This window comes from Cornus florida, unplaced genomic scaffold (assembly GCF_030987335.1).
Source record: "Cornus florida cultivar Cherokee Brave unplaced genomic scaffold, ASM3098733v1 CherokeeBrave_3.0.0_Hap2_Chr05, whole genome shotgun sequence".
NCBI classification, from domain to species: Eukaryota; Viridiplantae; Streptophyta; class Magnoliopsida; order Cornales; family Cornaceae; genus Cornus; species Cornus florida.
In genome coordinates, this window is record NW_026775575.1 from 77,483,732 (window position 1) to 77,510,745 (window position 27,014).

The 27,014-nt window shown below is 34.0% G+C and overlaps 2 protein-coding genes across 3 annotated transcripts; one reads left to right on the top strand and one right to left on the bottom strand.

Moving 5' to 3' along the window:
• Positions 1–5,409: 5,409 nt before the first annotated feature.
• On the top strand, positions 5,410–10,729 carry LOC132306966 (secoisolariciresinol dehydrogenase-like). 2 transcript variants are annotated; one of them, XM_059804586.1, is made up of 3 exons: positions 5,410–5,562; positions 5,959–6,030; positions 9,502–10,729. In XM_059804586.1, exons 1-3 carry the CDS (start codon positions 5,543–5,545, stop codon positions 10,316–10,318), a joined length of 909 nt encoding a protein of 302 aa, XP_059660569.1. In that variant the 5' UTR covers positions 5,410–5,542; the 3' UTR covers positions 10,319–10,729. The 2 variants fall into 2 exon arrangements, with proteins under 2 accessions (XP_059660569.1, XP_059660570.1); XM_059804587.1 differs by having other exon boundaries at positions 5,962–6,030.
• An 854-nt stretch (positions 10,730–11,583) lies between these two features.
• LOC132309514 (auxin response factor 2B-like) lies at positions 11,584–26,207 on the bottom strand. The gene is made up of 17 exons (XM_059807816.1): positions 26,049–26,207; positions 23,328–23,448; positions 23,184–23,235; positions 22,509–22,528; positions 16,746–16,858; positions 15,686–15,793; positions 15,494–15,550; positions 14,861–15,037; positions 14,510–14,594; positions 13,997–14,087; positions 13,664–13,828; positions 13,460–13,570; positions 13,180–13,255; positions 12,894–13,071; positions 12,065–12,708; positions 11,695–11,928; positions 11,584–11,640 (listed from the first exon to the last, which is right to left on the bottom strand). The coding sequence occupies exons 1-17, from the start codon at positions 26,205–26,207 to the stop codon at positions 11,584–11,586; spliced, it is 2,448 nt and encodes an 815-aa protein (XP_059663799.1).
• Positions 26,208–27,014: the final 807 nt, after the last annotated feature.

Below are 27,014 nucleotides of genomic sequence, written 5' to 3' on the forward strand. Positions count from 1 at the left end.
GAGTTTAAGACTTGTGTTGCATCAGATAAACTTATCCAAAACGTGAGTAATCTTGCTTGGATGTTCATAAGACCACACGTGTCAGTGTGTACCGACTCCAATTGTCCTTTATGTCTATTTCATCTGGCTGATTAAGCCCTTAGAGTTATCTATCATTCAAAATAGGATTCACAAGTTTGGTTTAGGCTCCTCTGCCTCACTAGGTAATAAACCTTCTTTGATCAATCTTTGAATCTCATTTTGATTGATTACAATCCAAAAATTGACACTAAAAATACAGTGAGTCAAGAATAACAATTTTTCTCTTAAAATTCAATCTAGAAGATGCAACATTAGTTTTTACATCCTGCAAATCTTAAGAGTTTGTGATTATAGTATATTAACCATCTTTCAATGCACCAGAAACAATAGCATATCTATTCAATTTTATAAAACCAGTTTTACAAAATAACAACACAGTTTTTATAAACCACAAGTGAAACAAAAATTAGATTGCGTCTAACTTCTGTGCATAAAGATAGTTCTCTAATACTAATATCCTCATACTCTCTAATTTCAGATGTAATACTCCCACTGACCTAACTACAACCTTGGCATCAGGTCAAAAGATAAATATATATCCATATCATTAAGGCTTCTGGATTTCTGAAATCCTTACGATGAATTGCAAACATGTTTAGTGGCTCCAGAATCTATCCATCAGGAATTAATAGATGCAACCACATAACATGGCTCAATGATTAAATATATATTTTCCTATGCCACGTCATTGCTTAGACAGTTCGTCCTATAGTGTTTTAGTTAACGGTAAAATAAACAGTTTCATTCGCCCTCAACATACACTGCCTTATTCCCTTTAACCTTTTAGATACCTATGTTTTGTGCTAGTCTAGTCCTATTATCATCCTTCTTCTTTGCTTTGCCCGTCCACTTGGGCCTAGAAGAAGATGGTATAGACTAGGTTAGATTGATAGGAACGCCCATACTCTTGATTATCCCTTCATCTGTTACCAATTCTATAAGAATATCAGCGAGTGTGAACTCAAACTGATTCCTTATTTAGTTCACTCTAACAGAGTCGAACGAGTTTGGTAACAAGGTAATAATCATGTCAACTTGAAACTTACTACCCAAGTCAGCCCTATTGATCTCCAGCTAATTTTTAAATAATAAACAATCATTTTTCAAAATTCGATTTCATACTGGAGTTCCTTAGGCTATCTTGATGCTATTCAAGTCTGACATAGTACTTTGGCATACTCTCTATCTAATCTCACCAAAACATCTTATTGACATTTAACATGATGCTTGAAGAAAATAAAATAATGTAAATGTTAGCTTTGGAACGTATTCGAGGTAAACTCTACAATATTGCACCAATTCATCTCATTTGTCTTATTTCACTTATTCAAAGCATTAATGTTCTCTTGAGTATCTTAAAGTAAAAGGATTAGGTTTTAGGAGTAGTAAATACATTTGTACCACTTACGTTGTGAATAAAATATCTAAATTCCTTTTCCAGTCATTATAAAAGAGGTCCACATACATTGAATATGTAAGCAAGCAGATAAACTGGATTATACATAATTAATCTGAATATAAATGCATTCATACAATATGCAAGGTGAATTATTAATACTATCATGCATATTTAAAATTAAAATGAGTTTGTTAGCCACATAATATAACAAATCTCAAATAGAATAAGAGATCATTATTATTATTGGTAAACAATCCATTTTAATTAATGTGGGTCCCTCAACTTTGTAGCATAATAAATCATCCAATCAATACGTCAATAACTTATCCTGACGGAGGAGTTCATTATTACTATTGTTGGGATTCATTTGCTATTAGGTGAGCACTTCCATTAAAATAATAATATGTGGGTCCCTTAACCACTGCATGAAAAATCGGATAACCAATATGCCAATAACTTATTCGGTTGGCGAAGTTCATTATTACTATTGGCGGGCAAATCCCATCATCTCCATATCTTTTAAGACAATGCCTTGTCTATCTATATGAAATGATTCCCCAATTATGTTTAGCCTTTCTAAAATTACCTAGTGTAGACCACTCCGTTGGGGAGTTAACACTATTGATTTTAGATTGAGTGTATAACGTTATTAAAACTCTAATGAAAAATAAAAATATTAAATATCTTGTCAATATAATCTAGACTCTTTAAATCATGCGTAGGGCCTTATTTTTAAAGATTTAATTACAATGAACATTTAATATTATTGTTTTCATGAGACCACCATTCTTGTAATATTAAGACTCTTCAAATCATGCGTGGGGCCTTATTTTTGAAGATCTAATTACAATGGTATTAATAACGAAGGCCATGGGGTAATGTATAAAAATCCCCGCTCCTACTCAATTTTTAATCATGCATAATTAGGGTTTTCATTTTATTCAAATACATGATATGATGCATGCAAAACGTCTTGATTTTAATCCAATTAAATTTAGAAAATATTTAGACTTTAAATGATTCACTAATATTTTCATAATTTAATTAATATAAATCAAGTCATTTAATTAAATATCATGGATCCAATGCATGAATAATAATTAATACACAATTATCTATTCCATGCATTACATACATCAATAAATGACAGATAAAGCAAATAAAAATGGCCAATGGAATCAGCTTTTAACATTCTATTGCTCTAAGTATTACGCGAGGGTCTATCAAAAACTTGTAAACACCTGCAGAGGCTTGTACGCGTACGAATTGGTCAAAACAGCACCTGGAATGGCAAAACAGCACTTGGAACACGCCCCGGAGGACCCCGCATGCACTGGAAAGCGCCTGAGGGATGAAGCAGCGCGTGGCACGGGGCCCCACGCGCCCCCACGCGCTCGCACGCACCTGGAAAGGGCGTGCGCGGACGCGCCTGCACGCGCGCGTGGATGTTGCAGCTTGGTCTGGCGCGTGCTAAACACGCGCTAGCAAGCTACTGGATACCGGCGCGTGAGCACGCGCCGGAAGGTTCTTTGGTCTGCGTCCCTTGGCGCGTGATGTTCACACTCCCCTTCATTGGGTGTAGCTTGAACTTGTCGTGTACCTGCGCTACATAGGATCCTTTCTTAGCTTCCATAAATTGATCCAATGGTTCATGATCCAGTTGCAATAAAAGCTAGTGTACCATGCTACACTAGATCAACAGACTTTATTCCGGCGCCATTCTTGCCGTCGGCAACACTCCGGTCGCCGGAAAATCATCGAAAATATCCAGAAAAATTAATAAAAATTTCCAGAAATTAAAGTAGGCCTTAAAAAAATTCCAGAAAAATTCCAAAAAATTTCTAAAAAATCTCAAAAAATTCCTGAAGCCTAATTTAACCCTCTTGGACCTTCTTGAAGCTTCATAGCACATTTTGATGAATATTACATGGCTTTAAATAAATTTACAATTTGAAATACAATGAAAAAAATTAAATTACATCATTGAACTTTCAAACGGCTAAATCAAAGCCTTAATTACATTCATCCAAAGATAAAATTACATTCCAATAACCTATAAGCTTTATCCATGGCCCAAACATTCATCAACATTCATCCAATCACAAATATACATACATCATGATCATATAAAAATATATACATATGCATATATAAATTTGGATCCATGAATGATGATTTTCATAAAATTATGATCTCTAATAATGAATCAAACCATGCTCTGATACCACTGTTGGGAAACGTGCTAGTTTTAAAAACTTTTCGAGGGATTTTAATTCATAGATCTTGATTCATTATACTGAGACAAGTTTTATGCAAAAATAAAATATGATGTATCATTCAATTAAAAGATTGAATACTTACATCAAGGTTTGAGTAAACCTTAAATCTCTCCTCTAAAATGAATGTTCTCAGTTATTGTAAATCCCTTTTGCTAGACACCTTTTCCATGGATCTTCATCTTCTTGGTAATGGTCTTGCATTTAGGAATCACTCATAAGCCTCCATGAATGACCTTGGAAAACTAGACTTGTGGGAGCCTCCATTAGATGAGAACATAAACCCTAATTTTCTAGAGAGAGAAAATATATTCCTTTTTCTTTCTACTAAAAATCACACTTAAAATATACATAGACCATGTATATTTATAGGCAACATAAAGATAAAGAAAAGGAAACAACTAATCCTTCTCAATCTCTAATTCACATGTCTCAAATCTAATATGATTCCAATATCAAGTTGGGCTACGAGTGAGAATCTATTGGGCCTATTATTTTATTGGCTACAATGAATTAATAATTGACCCGGTCTATGGACCCAATTCAATTAATTCATAAATTAATTTCTACTCCACTAAAAGAAATTAATTGAACTCCAATTAAATAATAAATAACCTCTAAGTCAATATTGCACTTTGACCTCTCTATGCATAATTAGTTATCGGATAAATAAAGCCATCAATCCGACTACTTAATTAATATATTTATTTTGGTACCTTTGATTATTTCTGGCTCGATCACAATAAAACATTTGTTTGACAAAAATAATAATTTAAATAAATAAATATATAATAAATCATTTTGTCTAAAAATACACGAAGGCCTTCGAATTTATTTTGTAATCAACCATAATCAATACAAAATAAATACAAGTAGTAATGATGCAAATATTGAAAATATAACCCTCTAACTATTAATTACATAACTACCCAAAAGTATCGGTCTAAGGATCCCGAAGAATCCGCCGAACAAATCAAAGTAATTATTAATTAATAAAAGAGTCTATAATGTTCTCATGCTTAAGAGTCAAATGCTATGACGGTGATAGGGAGCAATTGCATACGACGGCTCTCGCAATATATTTCAACCTAACGCGGATCCAGTTCAAGTCTTAATTAATTATGAGTTCATCCATAATTACCGACTATGAATAATTTATAATTACTATTTATATATCATGCATTGATTGCCATCACATACATATATATAAATATTTCTCGTACTCATAGGGACACTATCAATTTCATAGTGAATCGAAATACAATACATTGAATTCACCAATTGTATAAAACATAAATATTTCATAAACGTCAGGAACATATGTCATATAAATCCCAACAGATTCAAGTATTAGCAAAATACACTCTTAAGCAGCTAGAGATTGATTTCCAACAAGACATTGATTACCTACAAGCTCCTCCCCTCGTTTACAAATTAGGAGTTCAGTGAGGGCCTGTTGCGGCTGTGTTTGAGTGAATTGTTTCAACTTAAAAAAAAAATAAAGTAATAATAATAATAATACAGTAATAAAAATCAGAGTTTGATGACAGGCTTAAAAAAAAAAAAAAAAAAAAAAAAAAACCAAAGGACCAAAGTCCAAACCAATCTTCAATCTTGCAACTGGCAAGGGAATCTTCTTGATGTCATCATTTGTAAAGTTGCTTATAGGGCACTTTCAAGGCTTCAAAAACTCCCAGTAACCCAATCGAGTCCCAGAAAACACCACTCTCCCTCTCTCTCTCTCTCTCTCTCTCTCTCTCTATAAACCACCTTATTGCAAGAAATAATGTTCAAGATTGGATCAAGGTCTCTTTCTTTCTTTTTTTTTATTTTATTTTTTTCATTATTACAAAAGAATTCATTTGATATGGATATCCTATGTTCTTGATAAATGGAGCAAACCCCAAACTACCTGTGCATAAGCCCAATTCCCTCCACCCCTATACGACCGTTTCTGCTTGTGTACGATCATTAGAGAAGCCCCATTTTTCAAGTTATATAGGTGAAATGCCCCAAAACCATGCCTGTATTCTTTCTTTCCATCAGCTATTGTATTTGGTCTATTATAAGGATCTGGGTATAATATGTATATGCATTATATATATATATATATATATATATATATATATATATATATATATATATATTCACACACACACACACACTCTATACAACTGATTTTGTGCTGCTTTTGTTTATCAGCAGAAACATCTCCATTTCAGGAGCTTCACTTGGTCCAAGCTTCAAAAGGCAATTTTCTATCCATATAGGCAGGTAAGATTAATACACCATCCCCTTTCTCTGTGTGTGTGTTTGGGTATGAGATAGATTTTTAGTGGTTGATTAGCTCTTATAAAATTAATTGAGTAATGAAATTCCCTGAAAATTTTGCCCTTTTTGTTTCTTGTTTCACTGGTCCTTTTTGGTGTGAAAAGAATTGTATTTTAGTCATATAATTAAGGGGTTAGTTTGGTTATGTGAATAATGTATGATTTTCTTGTACAAACTATACCAAATAAGATTAGCTTTCTCTTGTGTCTTTTTCCTATCTTCTACCTCACATGTGGACTGACCTGTAACTGTTAGTTATAATAAACAATATATATATATATATATATATATATATATATATATATATATATTATTAGCCATTATGCTCATTATAGTTGTTAAATAATGCATATGATATCATACATTATATATGGTCATGTATAATTATATGGTGGCTTTTAGAGTCAAGCTCAGAACCTTTCTGACTCTAATACAATGTTTAATTTAAGCATTTATAACCACTAATATTCTATATGTATGGTTATGATTAAATAACATTTTATTTCTTTTCCTGTGTAAAATTGACACCATTATAGGTCTCATTAGAAACATTAAGTCTACCAAAAATCACCTACCCAAAAAGAAGAAGGCGAGTTTAAGTTTCAAGTTTCTCATAACAAAGTAGTTGTATGAGTTTATTTTACAGCATAAAAGTAAAAAAAAAAAAAAGATTCAGATGAAATAGGGAAGCCAGTGGAAGTTAACGTGGAAGAATCTAAGGTCAGACAGGCATGTAATTACCAGACAACCTAGTTCTTGCGTGTATTGACATCTTTTCTATTCCCAATTCGAAATTTCCAATTCCTTGCTACAAAGAACGAGAGATCGAAATTCACCGTTGTTAGTTTATATCATCTGATTGTATATCTCCATCGATAACTGATAACTCGTTCGATCGATTGATCGGAAAAGTAATAAGAATAAGAGGTAGAGACAACTGTGAGATCATCATAGTGAAGGAGACAAAATACTCTGATGTTCTTCTAGGAATCAGCCTCCGGCCACCAGGGCCGATATTACGCCAAGGTGTTGCTTTTTGCATAAACCATATATAATTATCAAACATTAGAGGATTTGTAGTACAGGGGTCTTCTCGCACATCAGATCCGGATGGGGAAGAACTCGGGTATATAAGGGTGTGTATGCAACTGTTGTATAACTAATTGCTAAAGCCTTTATGGCTTGGACCGCCAGTGGCCAAACGGGCATGCTGACAGATTTTCTGGGCTGATCACGAAGTGTGCGTTTTTGACCCGACATGAGAGTTTTTTAATTGGAAACGGCCCAACAAACAAGACTCATCACTACGCTGTGACATAACCTATTTTTCGGCGAAATACCATCGTTTAGGGCCTCAAAATGGGATTTTTTTGTCCGAAAGAAGCCTGTTGAATATTTCAAAATTTTTGTTCGTTGTCTAAATGATCCGGATTGCACTCATATTTTATATTTAATAGTTTTATTTTATTAGGTTTCTTTCTCTATTTTTTAAAATTTTTTAGAGAAACTTTATTTTTAGTCTTATTTTCGAATATTAATATCATTTCGGGATTATGTTTCCTTATATTATAAGGATTCGAGTTGCAGTTAGTTTCCTTAAGGATTATGGTTTTCTTTCATTATAAATATGTGTAATGCCGAGATCAGAATCAGTCATTCAATTATCAATACAAATATCAGATTTCTTTGAAATTATCCCTCGTTTTGTGGACTCAAAACACCCTACTTTGTAGATTCAAAGTAAATCGTTCCTTGTGAACAAATTTATTGCTTCCACTTACATCAGCAGCAGTATCTAACAACTTAAACTTTTGGGTCAGAAGGCACTTGCTTGGCCCGGTACAAGTGGTATTAGAGGCAGACCCAATCCTAAATCCGGTGTCGCGCTAAGCGCTCACCTGGGTGGAGCCCAGGTCCGGGTTGAAACTGAGTCCTCCCGTCTTTAAAGGTATGGGTAGGCAGAATGGTCCGATTGCAATGAGGGCGTTGATAGTTCAGGTGAGAGATAATGATAGAGGGGTCTTCTCCCACATTAGATCCGGACGGGGAAGAACTTGGGCATATTAGGGCAGGTATGTAGCATTACCCAACAACTTAATCTTTTGGGTAAGAAGGCACGTGCTTGACCCGGTTTTTGCTCGAAACAATACCTTGACGTAATATGCCTAAGGAAACCTAATAAGCCTGAAAAATAGCCTACATCGCTTGACCTTAGATTCTTCTGTGTTGACTACTGCCGGCTTCCCTATTTCATCTGAATACAGTATTTCTTTACTAGCACTTGTTTGTTTGGCCTGACTCCTTAAAGGACAATGAATGGGACTTGGTCATTGTGTGGATTCTCATAAGCTCTCTCTCTCTCTTTTTTTTTTTTTTTTTTCCCCTAGTTAGTACTCACACATCCCCCCCTCCAAGGAATTGTTTTCACCTAGCAGGAATGTCTCAGATGTTTCAAGAGGCGCCAAGACCGAAGTCTTTTCCAACTAAGCCAACCCCTTAGGGCTTGGATTCTCATAATCTCGATAATTCTAACCTAACAAGGATATTAATGACATTAACAATTAACAGAGTTTCTACTTATCAAAATAATAATAATGATAACAATAACAATAACAACAGAGCTTCTCTCATTTGATTTTTATCACTGTTTAGGATACATTTTATGTTGTTGGATTTATATATATAAGCTTGACATTTATTTGTTTTGATTTTTTCACTGAAATAAGAAAGCTAGTTTCTTGAGAATATCTGTTGATGTGCTTCATTTGTAATTTTTTTTATTCTTTCTTTTCTTTTTTCAACTGTCTCCGGTTTTTAGACTTTGGGTCCACTTTATAGCATACCCATACCCAAGTTAAAAAAAGATTGTCCAACACCCATTCAATTATTCTCTTGTAAAATTATTTTGGTTGACAATACCCTGTCTTGTTACATTTCAGATCATAAATTTTAAAGAACTTGTAGAATTCAAGGACATTATTGTTGAATCATCAGCACTGTCGTACACCCAATTCCATCAAACCCATTAGTTGGCAGCATTGTATGCCTAATTGGGAGCTCCATTGGGCATGGAGTAATAATAGTTTTTTTTTTTTTTTTTTTCACACACCCATGCCTCCACTGAGAGTCGAACCCCTAGCCTCTCTTTAGGAAGTAGGGGCCTAGTACTGCTAGGCCACTGGCCTGTTGGTGAGTAATAGTAGTTATATATGTACTTGCACAACACAATAAACTTTAAGCATTTATAAAAAGCCAAGATTCTTTGGAGAAAACATGTTGATTGTTATGGTGTTGCTTGTTGAGCTTATAGATCAAAGCTTTGACTTGTCGGATCATGAAGTGCTATCGACTGATGTCTTCTTTGAATCAGATGGACATTTTTTATGACAAAGGTTCTAATGTTTTGTAACCTAGCAAACTAGAAGGCAAAGTAGCACTAATCACTGGAGCAGCAAGTGGCATTGGAAAGGAAACTGCAGCCAAATTCATCAACAACGGTGCCAAAGTCGTGATAGCCGATGTCCAACAGCAATTTGGCCAAGACACAGCCACAGAACTCGGACCGAATGCTACCTTCAGGGCCTGTGATGTCACAAAAGAATCGGATGTCTGTAATGCAGTTGATTACACAGTCTCTAAACACGGTCGACTTGACATCATGTACAACAATGCTGGGATTGCATGCTACACTCCTCCCAGCATAGTTGATCTTGATCTGGCAGCATTTGACCGGGTCATGGCGATCAATGTCCGAGGTGTCATGGCAGGTATCAAGCATGCATCGCGCGTGATGATCCCGCGTAGAACTGGCTCCATTCTATGCACTGCAAGTGTCACAGGAATAATGGGAGGGCTAGCACAGCATACATATTCAGTATCCAAGTCTAGTGTGATAGGAATTGTGAAATCTGTATCGGCGGAGTTGTGCAAGCATGGAATTCGGATCAACTGCATATCACCTTTCGCCATTCCAACTCCGTTTGTCATGGGAGAAATTACTCAGTTCTTTCCGGGGGTTAATGCTCAACGGCTCATTGATATGATACACAACGCAGGCGTGTTAGAGGGAGCATATTGTGAACCTAGTGACATAGCAAATGCTGCGCTTTATCTAGCATCTGATGATGCCAAGTATGTTAGTGGGCACAATCTGGTGGTTGACGGTGGTTTCACGTCAATGAAGAGTTTGAAGTTGCCTGAACCAGATCAGATCCATCAACCGAAAATGTGAGATAGAGCTGTTTTAAACATTTAAGGTCAAGAAGATGTTAGGTTGTTAAGACGAAAACATGCAGACTCCGAGGCTAAAATCTGCATTCCTGTTGCAAAGTCCGTGCCTTGAGATCACAATTTCACAATTTGGCAACTACAAGAGGGTATTTATGAATCTTATGTTGCCAAAAGGAGACAATTTAGAAGCTGAAAGTGATCTCCCATTGAATTTAGATAGATACATGACATCATCCCAATCACATTCATTTCTCTCTTCCATTGTATGCTTCTGAATAAAGCTGTTTCAAGCAGAGGATCTTGAGATCACTTCATTAGAAATTGAAAAGTCATTATTAAGAGTTGCTATCAAATGTAAACCTAATCTGAATTTCAACTTGCAAAAGGAGTCAAATTTGTGGTTCAGGAAGTACCATATTCGTTTTCGTTTTTGCATTTTATGGCAGCAATTGTATACCCTTGCACTACATGATCAAGTGCTAAAATCTGGTCATTGAATGGGATGTCATTTTAGAGGGAACAAATTGTGAGCCTGGTGATATCGCGAATGCATCGCGATGACGGTGGTTTTACTTCAATGAAGAGTTTTGGATTCATGCCTCCACAGCAATAACATCTGACAATTGAAACGTCAAAACCGATTCTTTCTGAATTTAGATTAGAATTTCTGTTTACAATCACATTCATTTCTGAAACTTTGCTGAATCTGTTATGACACTGCTGAAAGTTTGCTCCATTAAATAAAATTTCCCACTAAAGTCTGCATGTGCAATAAACAACACTGTCAAGCTCTTGAAGCCACTGCTCACAAATAAATGATTGTCAACGAAACATTTATATATCAATAAAAGAAAAAGAAAATGGTCCTTCATGAGATGATAAACCTGTTTGATGGTCTCAAGAGTTAAAAGGTTGGCAGATTTGATTTTTGACCAATTATTCAGATCTTCTCATTCAACTAATTGAAATTCAGTGGACAACAATCATAGACCTTACATGTTTATTATAAAGCACAAACATCTTACAAAGTACAACATTTTTCAATCACAACAGAGCAGCATTATTGTTTATGGCACCCTTGGGCTTTTTCTGCTACAAACTCAAATATTATTCATGGACAACATAAAGAAGTCTCTCCTTTATTTAATATCCCAGTATGAATATATGATCACACTGTTTACGCAATGGATGATGAGAGGAACGATAGAAGTAACCTTCACATGAAGCAATTATAATGGTGTCGGGTTCAGCATGCTCGGATCAAACCTACTGACACCTTCTTTTGGACAGACGAATAGCTTTTGTGCGATGGTCTGGAATTCCCTGCATACGCAACATTGTCACGCAATTAGCATATCAGAATAAACATGGACTAACAGAAAGAAAATAAAGCTCAGCTATGATGGATTTCGCACTCAACTGCCATGGGTAATCGTCAATCACCATCATGTCGTCAACATCATCTATGTAGGTTACATGCCAGCCACTGCTTTCGTCAATCAACGTTCCTTTAAAGTCGAGCATATAGTCAAGTTCACGAGTGAGTTCATGGTAGCCACCAAAATGTGCAAGGTTAATTGATCTTCCGAAAGCACTTCCAAACTTCAGTACCTGAGGGGGGAAAACAGTTTACTGTAAGCGAAATTGAAGAAGAACAGCTTCCAAGAATATTTTTTTAATTGCCTCCTTCAGAGAACCTGATCAAGTTGCTCCTAGACACATCGTAAAGAAATCCAAAAATAACTACCTTTGTGTAGCTCCAATTCGCTGTGGAAGAACACTTATCACATTGTTTCTCATGAAGGTTCCCAGACATACTCTCAGATGGCTCTGAAACCTGGATGGGATCAGAAATTGTAGTCTGATATAGAACAGAACAAAGACTATGGATCTCACTAGATGATGACGATGATGATGTAACTTGGGGTGAAGGGAGTTCCTGATGGCCAATATATATTTCGGCTCCAAAAAGCTTGCATGTTTTACTTCCATTTGGTTGAGCTGTTGGAGCTTCAATCTCTTCCTTGTCTTTAGGAGACTTCCAGTTCTGAGACATTGAACCAATGAAATTGATGTTTGGAACAGATAAGCTTCGGCTTGCTTCACCATTTTCATGGGTTCCATGGGATACAAACATAGGAGGATTTTTGCCGGGAAATGATACTATCCCACCAGGATACCGATAACTTGGGTCATACACCTGAAAGCGCAGCTGATTCTCCAATCCGATTTGCATGTGGCCTTGATCAGCATTTGGTTGGGGAATTAAATGTGGTAGTGATGGCTGCGTTGATGAAACCAGTTCGTGAGCACCAACGGCCTTGATTTCTTGATCTTGCAAGACAACAAAGTGTTTTTCAGGTGCATAATCCACTGAGCTCTTCAGTAAGCCTTGGGAATAGGGGGATAAAAGGAATTTGATCATTTACAACACATATAGCAGAACATAGTATGAAAAAAGTATCTCCAATCCAATTTGTCAAATAGTGGCAGTACCTTTTTTTTTTTTTTGGTTGCCAAAAAGCACCCTTAAAAAAATAATATGTAGCAAAAACAGATGGTATGGGGTTACTTACCATCCCCAGGCCGAGCAGGAAATTCAGGAGCTGATGAGTCCAAAGGGCGTGACCTCTTTCGATGGGGTAAAGTAGAAATCTGTTTCTTCCTTTTGAGTTCTATTGGTTCGATGCTCCAAGGAGAAACTCTTTCAGGACCAACAGACGTAGTATCCAATCTGTTGTTGTCCCATTTCACCTATAAAAAGAAGAAGAAATAAGCGAAGACATCTAAAATATTCAAAAGCACACATTAGTTTCGGGAAGGTTAGTAGGCGTCTTGAATGACATATGGAGACCTTGTTACCTTGAGACATCTCCATTCTGAACCAGGCCACCTGGTGTCATCAATATTTTCAATAGCAACTACAGTACCTGAAAATCTGGAACAAGAGACGGCCATAATCAGTAATAGCTTTTTGTTAACCTTGACACTAACCGATTATAGAAAGGCAAATACCATATTTTTTTGACTGCTCAGTCACGACTCTTACCCACTGTATGCAACTCTGTGATTAGCTAATGTAAGAATTGAAGAAATTATTATTGTGAGATGCAAATTTTGTGTGCGCACTTACTTTGAGCACCTTTGTTCTTTTTCACCTTCAAACTGCATTCTAAATCTCATTCCAGCTGAGTAGGTTTTCTCAGCACACTTCATAAATTGATCGTAAGGGATTATAAACTGAGGACTTATCCTGCAGAAGATGAGTTTTTGATTTAAAAATTAATGACACCTAGTAAATGTATTCCATTCAACAATTCGTAACCATAACATAGAACTAGCTTACCAGGGATGGTAGTACACAATAAACTTGGTTCCAGTAGTAACGGCATGCAAGGCATTAGCAAGTATGCCGTGCTGCATGCTGTGGCCAGATATGATGGACGCTGATGCATTGTTTTGTGGTTTTGTTACACGACGGATCCCAACATAGAGTTCTCCATTTCCTCCCCTATGAAACAAGAATTATTTTAATTATTGTTGTTAATATATCAATTGAGTAAGCAACCAACTGAAGAAGGGCAAATATCAGTAGGATTGGCTTGTTGAACCAAAATCAGTAAGTGTTTGGAACTAGGATTTAGTGCGTGTGCGTGTGTGTGTGAGAGGGAGAGAGAACCTCATGAAAATACAAACATCCCCAACAACAAGCTTCTTTGCACTAACAAATGTACCCCAACCACTATTAAGCAAATTTCGCTTTGGATGACCTGCATTTTTAGGTAAAAGAAAATAGATAAGTAGCCAAAGAATGTGGCTTTTACAAGTAAAAAGAATATGAGAATAAGAATAAGAACTTGCAAACACCATTAAACTTGATGACCGCTTGCTAATTGAATAGACATTGAACCAGTCCATTTTGTTCAACATGAGATCTGAAATAACTACACTGTTAACGTTTTAACAAGTCCATTTGTTTCTCTAGACAATTAATATTGCAATGATTAAGATGATGCCTCCAGTTACAATGATTATGCCGAGCTCAATGTATGTACTTATTTGTCAACACTCCCTCTGTTTTGCTCATGAGAAGCGATGTAGTTTCAGTTTTTCTATGCATTATGATGACATTTTCAATGTGGTTCCAATACGTTTTTAGTGTTGAAAAGTTTCCGAGTTCAGCTGATGATACCACGATATATATGGCGGAATTTCCATTCACGACCATGCAAGTCCTTTGCTACTATATCTTGCGTAGGTGTCTGTGTCTCCTGGGACTTGTCCTGCAGCACGAAATGAAATTGTAAGCGAGACTAGAGAATGAAGTTCTGAGTATAAAACGCCCATACGGTGCAAATGTATCCTTCTATTCTTATTAGTTTTTGTTGGCGAGTGAAAAAACAAGAATTCATGAAAGTAACCGGATTCAATAAGCAAATGCTGAAAGCAACAAGATAAGTCAAGATCAACTAGGTGCAAAAATCACATTACGAGATCATTAGATGATGATTATTTCGAAAGTAAATCGTAACAAAATACCAACCAAAGGAGGAAAACATTCTTCAGCAAGTTGCTTAGGAACAGAGAATCCACCGTGCGTGCTTATATCCGAAGCAGTGAGCTTCTTGCTAAAGGAGCATGCACTTATTTTTGAAGGCGGCAGAGATACAGAAGTCCCATCTTTTATACTTGGCTCCCTCTCGGCTAAGGATCGAAAGCTCTAACCACATTCAATGATCAATGATCAATATGTATTATATGAGCATTCAGAATTCACACAAAACAAAAATAGACAGAAAAAGAAGATGTAAATGAATCAACTAATTTATAAACAATTTTAATGCACAAGTTTGCAGCATGGACAAAAAGCATAACAGAAGAATTCAAATGTTTGTCTTAATTTGCAGTCATAACAAAAATTTCCAAAAACAATAATTAAAAAAGTAGAATTGACAGCATTTCTTAGAATTCAGAAATGATCTCATTTAGCAAATATCATCAAAGATTTCAAAAGCAAAAATAAATGGTATAATGATTTCAAAATCATTTCTTTATTTTTTAAAGAAAATATTCTCACATTTTTCCAAACTTTGACATGAATAAAAAACAAATTATGAAACCGAGCATGTATGATCCGCTGAACCTAATTTAAATCTCAGTAGCAAATCAGCCCAACCTTAACTTCTGGAAGCAGAGTAATTTGCGCAAACACCTCATCTGTAGAAGCATCGGCCTGCAAATCAACCGTTAACAAGCATGAATACAATTAATGTACACGGATAAACTAATCCTAAATATATTTCGTTACATTCACAAAAACCAAAATATTTATAAATATAATAACTGTCATGTAAAAGAGCTGATATACCTTCAAATGAACATTGACAACCTTGCAGAGAATCTTAGGTGGTAGATTGTAGGTTGGCATCTTCGTTTCACCAAATTGGTTTGTATTTGTATTTGTATATGCTTCAACCTATATCATAATTGGAATAATAATACATGTATTTGTAAAACAAAACGAATCAATATTTTTTCTATCAAAAAATTAATCAGGCAAGGATACGTGATATTTTATAAAGCATGCACACAAAATTGAAGCAAAAATGAAACCATCTGATATTTATTTACTAGTATTACATAGCATTTTACATGATTATATCTCGATTAGATATAAGCTAAAGAGAGCATGGTCCATATCATCCTTAGAATTATTATTTCACTTTTGGAACAATCTCAACTAATCGAAGTAGCTCCGAATTTATCATGCCATGTTTATTTCCGTTGGACATCTAAAGCCAGCGTTAGACTTTTTTGTGGATTTTTGCTGAGGTTCTGTTTGTTTGGATGTAAAATATTTTAAAGAAAATATATATATATTTTTTGGTGTTTGGTTGTCCTAAGTTTAAGTAAAATATTTTATCAAAACCAAACAAAGATAACTTGTGCTTTTCATTTTGGAAAATAAATAATATATATATATATTTCCTGAGAATTTTTTGAAGTGTGTGGCTAACCCCAATAACGAAAGTTTCGTAAGGGGACTGGAGGAGGCTAGCATGAGACAAAAGAACTTTCTAAAGAGATTCAATTCGAAACTATTATCTGTCCAAGGTACAATATTGAAATAATTTAAGAAGGTTTCTTGACTTTGTCTTGTCAATAAACAATTCGAAATACTTAGACTTTTTAAGAACAAGTCCGGGTCAAATAACAAAGATTCGAAACACTTCTTTTTACACTATTTCAGAAAACCCAAGGACGGACCTTTGCAAAACACCGGAAAATAAAATATATATATATTTACAGATAATTTTTTATATAGAAAATATTTGAGGAGGAACATATTTTATGTCAAAACAAACAAATTAAATGAATAAAATTAAATTAATGTATCAGGGAAAATAAGTAGAGGAGGAGGAGAAAACCTGTTGTATGTGACCTTGAGCGAAGTAGAAAACCCTATCCCCGGCGCTAGGAACATTAACCATAGGGCCACCACAAATATGCCATAGTTTAGAATTCAAATCCTCTTTCTCACCTAAAACCCATGACAGAGTGACATTAACAGCAAAACCAGAATGGTGACCATAAATCAATCATGTTTTGGATATGTATTAAACAGAGACAGAAAACAAAAAGGAACCCATTTCAGACATGAGTTCTAGCTAGATTAATATCCAAAATTCAATTGATTTATTGATTAGGTATTAGGATCAATAGGATAAACAGGAAACTTGAACACTATCAAATACACACACAGAAAAGAGGGTTTTATAGCTTTTTGTCAGGATTTTAGCTGAAAATTTAAGCAATAAAAAATGCCACCATGTACCAGAAATTTAACCATGAATGGAGATCTCAACTTGAAGTTCTACACAAATATGCAATCAGAAAAAGAACCCAGATATTAAGAGAAGTGCCAATCTAGATTAATCAGAAAATGGAGCCCAGAAAAAAGAAAAAGAAAAAAAAAAAAAAAAAACTGAAAATTGTGAACAAAATAGTAAAAAAAAAAATGGACTCCTAAAGCCAAATATATATATATATATATATATAAAGAAATTTTTTCCCTCAACATTAATACCAGTAGCAATAATTATAGGTCTTAATTAAGATCAAAGTTCTCCGAAAAATATCCTTTAATACAAATTTAAAAATATAAAATAAAATATTATTGAATTGGTGTGGTTTGGATTTAGAATTGGTCCAATTAGAAGAAATTTAGTTAAAATTTTGAACTAAATTTCCCTCCAATCCTAAATCAAAGGCACCGATTCGATATACCCAAAAATAACATAAGAAAATATAGACTTGGAACAGATTTTTTGTTATTGACTTATGTGACAAACATTGAGATAAACACTTTAAAAGAAAAAAAATTTATTCTCTATTGACAATTGTTTTCGTGTAAAAAAAAAAAAAAAAAAAAAAAAAATTCAATCTTATATTAAAAAATTAAATTATTCACTAGTGTATTAATTAGAGAAGAGAGACCTAAATTATAGTTCCCAAAAAAATTTGATGAGAAGGGTACCCAAGTGGTCATCGTTTATGCATCTGCTTCTCTCTGTCTCCACTTTGAGGCTCATCCCTTCACCTTCAATCTTGGAACCCATCTCTCTCTACCACTGTTATCTCTCTCTAGAGTGGTTTGCAGTCCGGAAGAGGAGAGTGAGAGAACTGACAAGTGAACTCTTATGGAATCATCATCAGAGCTACCCCTTCTCTCTCTAAAACTATCTTGTTTCGCTCTCCTGTGAGTGCAAGTTTTCTACCATCACACGTATCTGAAAGGGGTTGGCTCTTATATACATGTAATGTACTTGTACACCATACAGTGGTTCTGGTCTGGTAGATACGAGTCATCCATGCAAAGGCTATGTCTTTTGGTGTTGGCGATGTTCACTATTTTTTTCACCGATGATTTCTAGGCTCAATGTCCCCCTGTTTTATTTGCGTCTGTTTTTATGCTAAGGTTGTTCCTTTCCATCATTACATATATACATACATACATATATATACACACAAAAACATATATGCATATGTTGTTGTCTATAAATATATTTGGATATATTGGTGGGCGGAAGAGCCAAGGTAACACGTTCAAAGAATTTTTGAACCTTGTCCTCCTCTGCTGGATAGGGACTCGGGTTGAAATTGGGTGCTTTTTCTTCATGTACACACTCACACAGTTACACACACAAATATATATATATATATATATAGTTGATTGATGATGTTACATTGTTAATTAAGGAAGTGTGAACAACGCTGCTGCGGTGATTTTCTTGGTTAAGTGGTGACATTTTTAATTATTTATAAGATGGATTGGGAACTTCTTTGTTGCATTGCTTGGTATTCACTCTGTTTTTTTAAGTACAACCTGTACAAAATTTAGAATTTAGGACTATTTAATTTTATATCTACAAAATTTAGTGTTTTTTTTTGTTTTTATATGAAAATTTTTGAGTTGTTTTCATATATAAACTCAAAAGTCATCATCCGTCTTTATTTTCTTTTTTCTTTTCTTTACTTATTTCTTAAGGCCCGCTTAGTTAAATGGAATTTAAGAATGAAAAGTGAAAATGAAAGAATGAAGTGAATGACTTAATTTTTTATATTTGAAATTGCTACTTAATATTGAGTAAAACTTAAAGGATGAAATTTAGGGAAAAGGAAAAGTAACGGACAATATTTTTGAAATCATAAAATTTTGTTAAAAAATCAAAATTTTGTTTTTTGTTTTTTGTTTTTTATTTTTTATTTTATAGAATTCTTTTTTGCCCATATAAAATTATATATTATGCAAATTGATAGGAATTTGGAAAATCTTAATTTAACTAGTGACAAACAAATCAAACTAATTCCAGATTTGAAAAACGGTTTGAAGTTGAACAAATCATTATGCAACCAGAGCCCACTTTTATTTAATTTCATAGTAGGCCCACCAAGTGCTTCGTGCACCAGACAGGCCTGAAGGCGCTATAACTAAACTGGAGGCCCAACCACAAAATTGGTTACCATCAGTTTCTTCATTCTTTTTGGTAGTTTTCTTCCAAATCCAGTCCATCATTTTCTTCATTAATTTTTTTGTAGTTTTTTTCTAAAGGCCCAGCCCATCAGTTTCCTCATTCTTTTTGGTAATTATCTTCTCAGCCCAGCCTAGCCCATCACTTTCTTCATTCTTTTTTTTGTAGGTGTCTTCTAAAAGCCCAGCCCACCAGTTTCTTCACCCTTTTTGGTTGTTTTATTGCATTCAGGATATAAAGATGGTTTGGATAGTAAAAGTCGCATTAATTATAAAAATTGATGTTATTGCTATGAATGCAGAACAAAACTTTAAGAATATCAATTATATATGAGACCATAACTCACAGGGTGTTACCTATTTTTAAAGATTAAGAGTAATGTTAAATTGAGACTTTTCTCATAATACCAAGGGTCTTGGGGCCAATGATATCTTCTACCTTCTAAAATGGATGACGAGAGCTCAAGTGCGAGTTTCAAAAAAAAAAAAAAAAAAAAAATAAATAAATACTTTCCTCGAGTCATGAATTCTTTATAAAAAGTCAAATGAGTAATTTAATAAACTTTTCAATTCAAATGAGCCCCTGACAGACATGGTTGTGAAAAGATTTTCCCTGTCATTAATCAATGCTATGAGAGGTGAATGGGTAGATGACTTCAAACTCCAATTCACCTTTTCCTTGAATTGTGTTTTTACCATTGAATTAATTATGCCATTTTAATTTCTTTTAAGGTAAGATATATTTTATGGTATTTTGTTACCTTAAGCCACATTTTTGCCGATCTTTTGAATGGGGAAGCGAAAACAATTGCATTAAATGAATGTGACTCAGCCATTCTCAAGTATTACTTGTGTTGATATAAGGTTCTATAATACGAGGAATCACTTCAATAGCAACGAGGATACCAAGAAATAGAGGCCTAAGTGGAGCACTGAACTGTCGCAAGGGGTCCTCACGTGGAGGAATGAGAAAGAGGTGGTGGGGTTCGGCTCTTGATGACCTCTCTAAACTGTTTTAGCTCTTTTATTTTTTCCAACTACTATTCCTCAAATCATTCCTTTTATATTGCTCTCTAGTAAAGGAATGTCAATATTAGATACGACACGCTAACATAATACGAACACAAAATAAAATAATTTAAATTTGAACTAAACGTATTCGTGTCAACACAAATTGACCCGCTAATTAAAGGCGTCGTGTTCGCGACGCATTTGATGCTGTAAATATGATTAACCGCGTGTTCGCGACGCATTTGATGCTGTAAATATGATTAACCGGACTAATTATACGTCTCAGATGTGTTCGTGTAAAAAATGAACCATTTAGCTAAACATGTAAAATAAATAAGTTGTATTCATGTAAAAAATAACTTAAAACGTATCTTTTCGTATCGACACGAATACGACATGCCAAATCTTAATCCAACCATTTATTAAACAGATTACATGTGCAGACATGAATTGCCATTCAACTCACCCCTTGTCCTTGTGATTACCCAACCGTTAAATAGTCTAGTTGACCATATGCTGTCATGCTCTAATTGGTTGGTCTGATAAAGTAAATTTGGGCACCTGGTGCCAGCTCATTCGCAACACCTAATTTGCACGCATCTGACTCTCGAGCATATGCACAAACCACTTGATTGCATTACTATAATCAGAAGACCAAGAAAGCAAAATTTAGACGTCAAATTTTCAAACTCCTTTAGACACTTGTACCTTTTGCGATTAAGGACAATATTAATTTTGTTGTATTAATTTGATTCTTTGCTTGTTACAATCTAGCTATCTAACCCAGCTTAGAGTAGTTTTGGTTTGTTAACTTTGTCTAGTCACCGTATGACTGACTTATACTGAAGATGTATCTTTAGCCCTTCCGTTAATTTTGCATGCGCAACACATGTTTTTTCGATTCCAGACAGGATCAGGACAGTGCATTTTGGGCAAGCAAAGAAATTAAGGTAAGGAGGTACTAACATTTAATTAACAGAACATATGTCGAACATAATGATATATATTGAACATAATGATATATATTAACGTCTCCCTCATGAAATGCCATTATCCTAGGAAACATTTAATTAACAAAACATACTTCAACATAATGATATATATTGACGTCTCCCTCCTCAAGGCATAGAATGCCATTATCCTAGGAAAAATTTATTAGCCGACTGCGTTAGTGCATGAGTTGGTAATTTTCTCTATGTTTTGCTCTTTTAAGTACTTGATTATGAAATATCGGACATGTTTTAAAGTTTCCATCAAACTTGATTATGCAATCAAAGTTTGATAAACATGTGTAATATTTCAAGAGCAAAATTCTTCCAACCGCCAACTAGTACACCGCCGCAGTCTCTGAAATAAATCTGACTTGCAATGTATTCTCCTTGACATGTAGAGGTTAGAGATGCCTGTGAGCCCATACAACAGGGAGTGTCTGCAGAGCCATCACAAATAGAGAGTTAAGAAGAAACTTCAACATCATCCAGCTAATTGATGTAGTTGTTGAACTATTTTGCAAACATAAACAAATTCTTCTTGTCAAGATGTTTTCTCATGGTTAAAAACTCGAAATGCAAAAAAATAAATTATCATCCATCCCATATGGGAGTATCCCCCAAAAATTATTTTTTATTATAATCAATTTTAGCCCAGCCAAAAAATAAAAAATAAAAAATTTATTATTAATATTAACCCACCCAAAAGAATATTAACACACTCTATTGATAATTCCTGAATGGGCGTATAGGCGTAGCCTTCGTTTTCAACATCATCATGTGAAATATCAAGGTAACTTCAACAAAACAGTTCATTATGTTATTCACTCTCTGACACTGCCTCGTGAAGTTTGTCCAACAAGTTTATAGAGAATTATTATTATTATTTTTTTTGAATTATTACATATAAATGGTGCTAATGACCCATATTTACTATTTAATGGAGTAAAAATCTAATAATTTTAAAAAAAATGAAGTTGACTAAAATGTGTGAACCTGAAAAAACACTGTTTACCCTTATTGAGATACCATTTTTAAGCACATAAGCATGCACGGAGGTACCATTTTTGTTTTGGGCAGACATAAACCACTTTTATCCACATATGTATCACTTTTTGTGGATCGGGTACCACTTTTTTGTGCAAAATAAAAAGTAGTACCTAATGGCAAAAAGTGATACCTGCATACACAAAAAGTAGTATTTCAGTGAGGATAAACAACATTTTTTATGTCTTCATTTTTTTAAAATTATGAGACTTTAACTTCATTAAATGATAAATATGAATTATTAGCATCATTTATATGTAATAATTCTTTTTTTTTTTTTTTTTTTTTTTTGGTGGTAAATAAATTTTATTAGAACAAAACAAAGACACAAACAACATGCCAAAGCCCATCCAAACGGACAAAATCTATGATTGATTAGTTGAAGACACAAACAACAGGCCAAAGCCCATAGAAAGTCCAAACGGACAAAATCTATGATTGATTAGTTGAAAGTACTTGAAGAATGATAGATTCATCCTGATACATGTTAAACAAATTTTCTTATAATTAAAAAATATATATTTATGATTTTTTTTTCAAAGCTACTTCCCTCTTAGGAGAGAGAATTGGCGAAGTATAGTTTGCTTAAATCTCATATTGTTTTTCATCTATTCAATTAATGGGAGTACATTCTACATAGTGTTACCCAAACAAGAAAAAAGGCGATACTAAGTTTCGAAATTGGTCATATTTTCTATTAGAAAATGAAGAAAAAAACAATTAGCAAAAAGGAACATCGACTGAATAAGTTGAGTACGTATATATATATGTCCAAGAAATATACTAACCTGGCTTTTCCGACTCTACTCATGCCAAAAGCTTTCTTCTTCCCGAATACGCCTATAATTATATAATTAAAGTTAGAAAAACTCAAAAGATACATTAAGTTTGAACACTTGAAATCATTAACAAATAATTAGGAGATCGAATACCATTTGACCAAATGACAGAGCAATCCGTCTGTGAAAAAAATGACAGAGGCATTGCTATCCGGGAGGAGAAGAACTCGGGAGAGGCAGAGAATAGCGCGGGAGTCTCCACACAGAACTTTATCTGTATATATTACTACTATATAGAGAGAATATCAATCAAGCTCTCACAGTCGCCGACAGAGAGAGGACCGTTTTCAGGAGCGAAAACGCTTCTGTTTAGCTTTGTCCGTCGGAGTCAATTTATGGTGTATCTCGATACATATAAAGAAGAAAACAAGTGGATCTAACACGTGTTTCCTTGTAAGTACGCATGTCGGACACGTACAATTATGGTGTATCTCGATACATATAAAGAAGAAAACAAGTGGATCTAACACGTGTTTCCTTGTAAGTACGCATGTCGGACACGTACAATTTATTTTAACGTATATAGGGCGCAAGAGGGCATGTTCAACATGTAGAAAGGTTCTTTTCGGAAAGGAAAAAAAGAATTTCACAATGCATAGTAAAAATAATTATTATATAAAAGAATACTTGGAAAAGTAGAAATATGAGAGGAAGAGCTAAGATGGAGTGTGGAAGAGATATATTATTATTATTTTTAAATTTTAAAAATAATAAATAAATTGAAACTTCATGCATTTTTATTAATAAAAAATATGGATTTACGTTATGTTTGTATATATAGGTGAGATTTGAATTTTGTTGGCTAATTACTAATTAGCATCTAGTGTTTAGTTTGAGGGATGCTGAAAAGAAAAGAAAAGGAAGAAAAAAAAAAAACGAAAAAGAAAAAGAAAGAATACTTGCTTTCATTAATAATAGTAAAAATGTACTTTAATTTTAGTTGGTCAGCCTTAAAGCTGCTCGATTTCCAAACTTGTTGCGATTTGGGGAAATTTTTTTTTGAAACCCAATCAACTCATTTGAATTTGGTCTTTGGTTATCTTTATTTAAATCTACTCAAGCCTCTCTAAATTTTGAGAGCTGATATTGGCGTTCTGTAAAGATCATTCCAACTCATTATTTTTTTAAATAAAAAGATCAAAATGTCATTTCCTCTGCTATTTAGCCAAAGACAAACTGCTGCTTATCTATTTTACTTTCCTCTTCGTAAACATACTGATTAAGACCCACACACAAAAAAAAAAAAAAAGAAAAAAAGAAAAAGAAAAAGAAAAAGGGCACACCATTCATCAATGAGTCTTAGTCATCAAGAAGACAGACTCAGAATACCAGGAGGGATTGAATTAAACATTAGTTTTTAATAGATGAAAACATGTTTCAATAATCCAAAACTAGAGGAATTTAGGATATGGTATGAGATGAGAGGGTATTTTGGTCTTTTTCTTTATGAAAATAATGGACCAAAACTGGATTTTTATGGAACGCCAGCTCCCTAAATTTTTAATGTCAGGTGGACTATCTTATCTCATAGTTTAGTTACCTTATCTATATCAAGGTTGCTTGTCAAATTATTGGGAAATGTCAAACATTGATTTTCTTCTTTTTGTTGAGTCAAATTGTTTTTAGTCTGAGCTAAGCATGTAATATTATTTTCATTTGTAAAAAAGTTCTATCAAGCTTGGAGTAAGCATCCCAACCTTTTCACAGCTTGACCTTTTAAAAAGGGAAGTAAAGTTTGTTCAGCGCCATTCAACTCATCTTTTAATAACAAAAATATATTTTACGAGTTTCACTCATCGGCCACTTCTATTTTCCCCAATAAATTAAAATTAGGAATAATATGTATAGAGATCCAACTCCAAATTAGGAATAAAATGGTCTCAGACAAACTACAGCTTAGATGAACCTGATTGTACTATATAACATTCAGATATAAGAAGGTTTGGGTAGTAAAAATGAAAGTTGATAAGTGTCAATTAGTATATACTATCAAACATTGAGAGCATCTCTCTTCTATACTAATAGGGTGTTATACTAATAGGGTGTTATTTTAAAAGATTTAAGAGTAATATTATATGAGAGTTGCTCTTCATATTTAACTACTTAATTGAAACAAAATTTTGAAATATGAAAATTTAAATAAGTTATTAAATAAATCTTTGAATTCAAAACTGGAATACATATTCGGTGTGCACGGTGCACAACACAATTGGCTAATTATAAGTTTCCCCTAAGATACTTTGATGGCATACCATCCCTTGAGGAGGGAGAGCTCAATATCATTGGCGAAATTATGTGTTTTGGTAGAGAATGCAACCGTCATTTGCAGTGTCTTCTCTTTTTACTCTCAGTTATTGCTCTTCTATTGAATACAAGTTGCAGGGAAAGGGCTAAAGGTTTGCGGATGGATCTTTGTTTTGCATCTGAATCATTAACAAATCAAACAAAACAAATTAATATTTTTTTTTATTTTAAAAAAGAAGTAAACTCAATAAACATCACCACACAGAATTCACAAATTTTTGGCATTTAAAAAATGCACCCCACCATAAAATAGAAAAAGAAAAAAAGAAAAAAAAAAGAAGACTTGTCTATTTATGTAAATGGAATATGCATATAATAATTTTAAGTGATAAATTAGATTTCAAGAAAAGGAAGAAGCATGGTAACAAATAAGCTTCTTGGCATTATAGTACGGTTTGCTAAAGTAAAGGATAATTTGGAAATCAAATTTTGAAGAGACTCACCAGAATTAACTTTTTCTCCCTCTGCACAAAATTATCCATCCTACGTTTTCTTTGATATATTGCATACAACATCACCATCATCATGATGTGAAGAATCAAGTGCAACTTCAACAGAAATGTCCTTAATGCTTTTCCTTGTCTGGCATTGCTCGCGAAATTCCTTGTGTCCACAATTTTTGAGAACATATGAAGCTTTCTTCTCACACAAGCATCGTTGGTCAAACATTAAAACATCAACATGTGATCCCCCAATCTTCTACAAATTTTTCCCAACCATTTTTAAAGAGCAATTTATCCCCATCTAATGTCAATCCTCCATTCCAAGTTGCACCACTTGAACCTTTAAGATCTATGGTTTCCGGCAGTTTAAGTGCCCCATTTTTTTTTGGGGATAACCTGCAATTCCATACACAATTATGCAACCTAAAAAGACTTAGTATAAGTGTTGTAGTAAACATGAATTGACCAAAATAAGGAGTAAACATGAATTGACCAAAATGAATGAACCATCACAATGCAGAGCAGAACTCATGTAGAAAATCAAACAATTAACTAAAGCATAGAAGAGCATACCACCAGGACCCAAAAAAATAAGAAGGAAAAAAGAAAAAAAAAAGAAGTAATCCTTTGACATTGTAGAGGCCTAAAATTTGTGATGGTCTAATCACCGTCGGTCAAGAAGTCAAATATTTCTTGATTAATTAAATTTCACAAATATGGGTTCCATTAATGGATATGTGTCAAAATCCTAAAGGTCCAGGCATTTAAAGAAAATGGCAGTTTAATTCAAATTCGAATTTGAATTAATTTCTATATAAAAGGAAACAAATCCCTTATTTCTGGAAAAATCAATATTGGGGAGTTTCCAAATTTAAAAATCCATAAAACCCATAAATACAAAAAAAAAAAAAAAGAAAAAAAAAGAAAATCTCACTGATCCAACGCGGGGAAGACTCTCCTTTCTGAATAGAGCAATATTAAGTCAAAAAAAAAAAAAAAAAAAAAAAGAAGAAGGAAAAAAACTGCTAGAAAA

Bases quoted from the DNA above. Each gene is read 5' to 3' on its own strand.
- LOC132306966 (XM_059804586.1), top strand. From the start codon at position 5,543: ATGTTCAAGATTGGATCAAG. The intron at 5,563-5,958 runs GTCTCTTTCTTT...TTTGTTTATCAG, and splicing joins ATGTTCAAGATTGGATCAAG to CAGAAACATCTCCATTTCAG. The intron at 6,031-9,501 runs GTAAGATTAATA...TTTGTAACCTAG, and splicing joins TTTTCTATCCATATAGGCAG to CAAACTAGAAGGCAAAGTAG.
- LOC132309514 (XM_059807816.1), bottom strand. From the start codon at position 26,207: ATGTTTGACCAACGATGCTTGTGTGAGAAGAAAGCTTCATATGTTCTC. The intron at 13,829-13,996 runs GTTCTCTCTCCC...CTTGTTTCATAG, and splicing joins GATGTTTGTATTTTCATGAG to GGGAGGAAATGGAGAACTCT. The intron at 11,929-12,064 runs GTAGTTATTTTT...TTCCCCCCTCAG, and splicing joins CGAATTGGAGCTACACAAAG to GTACTGAAGTTTGGAAGTGC.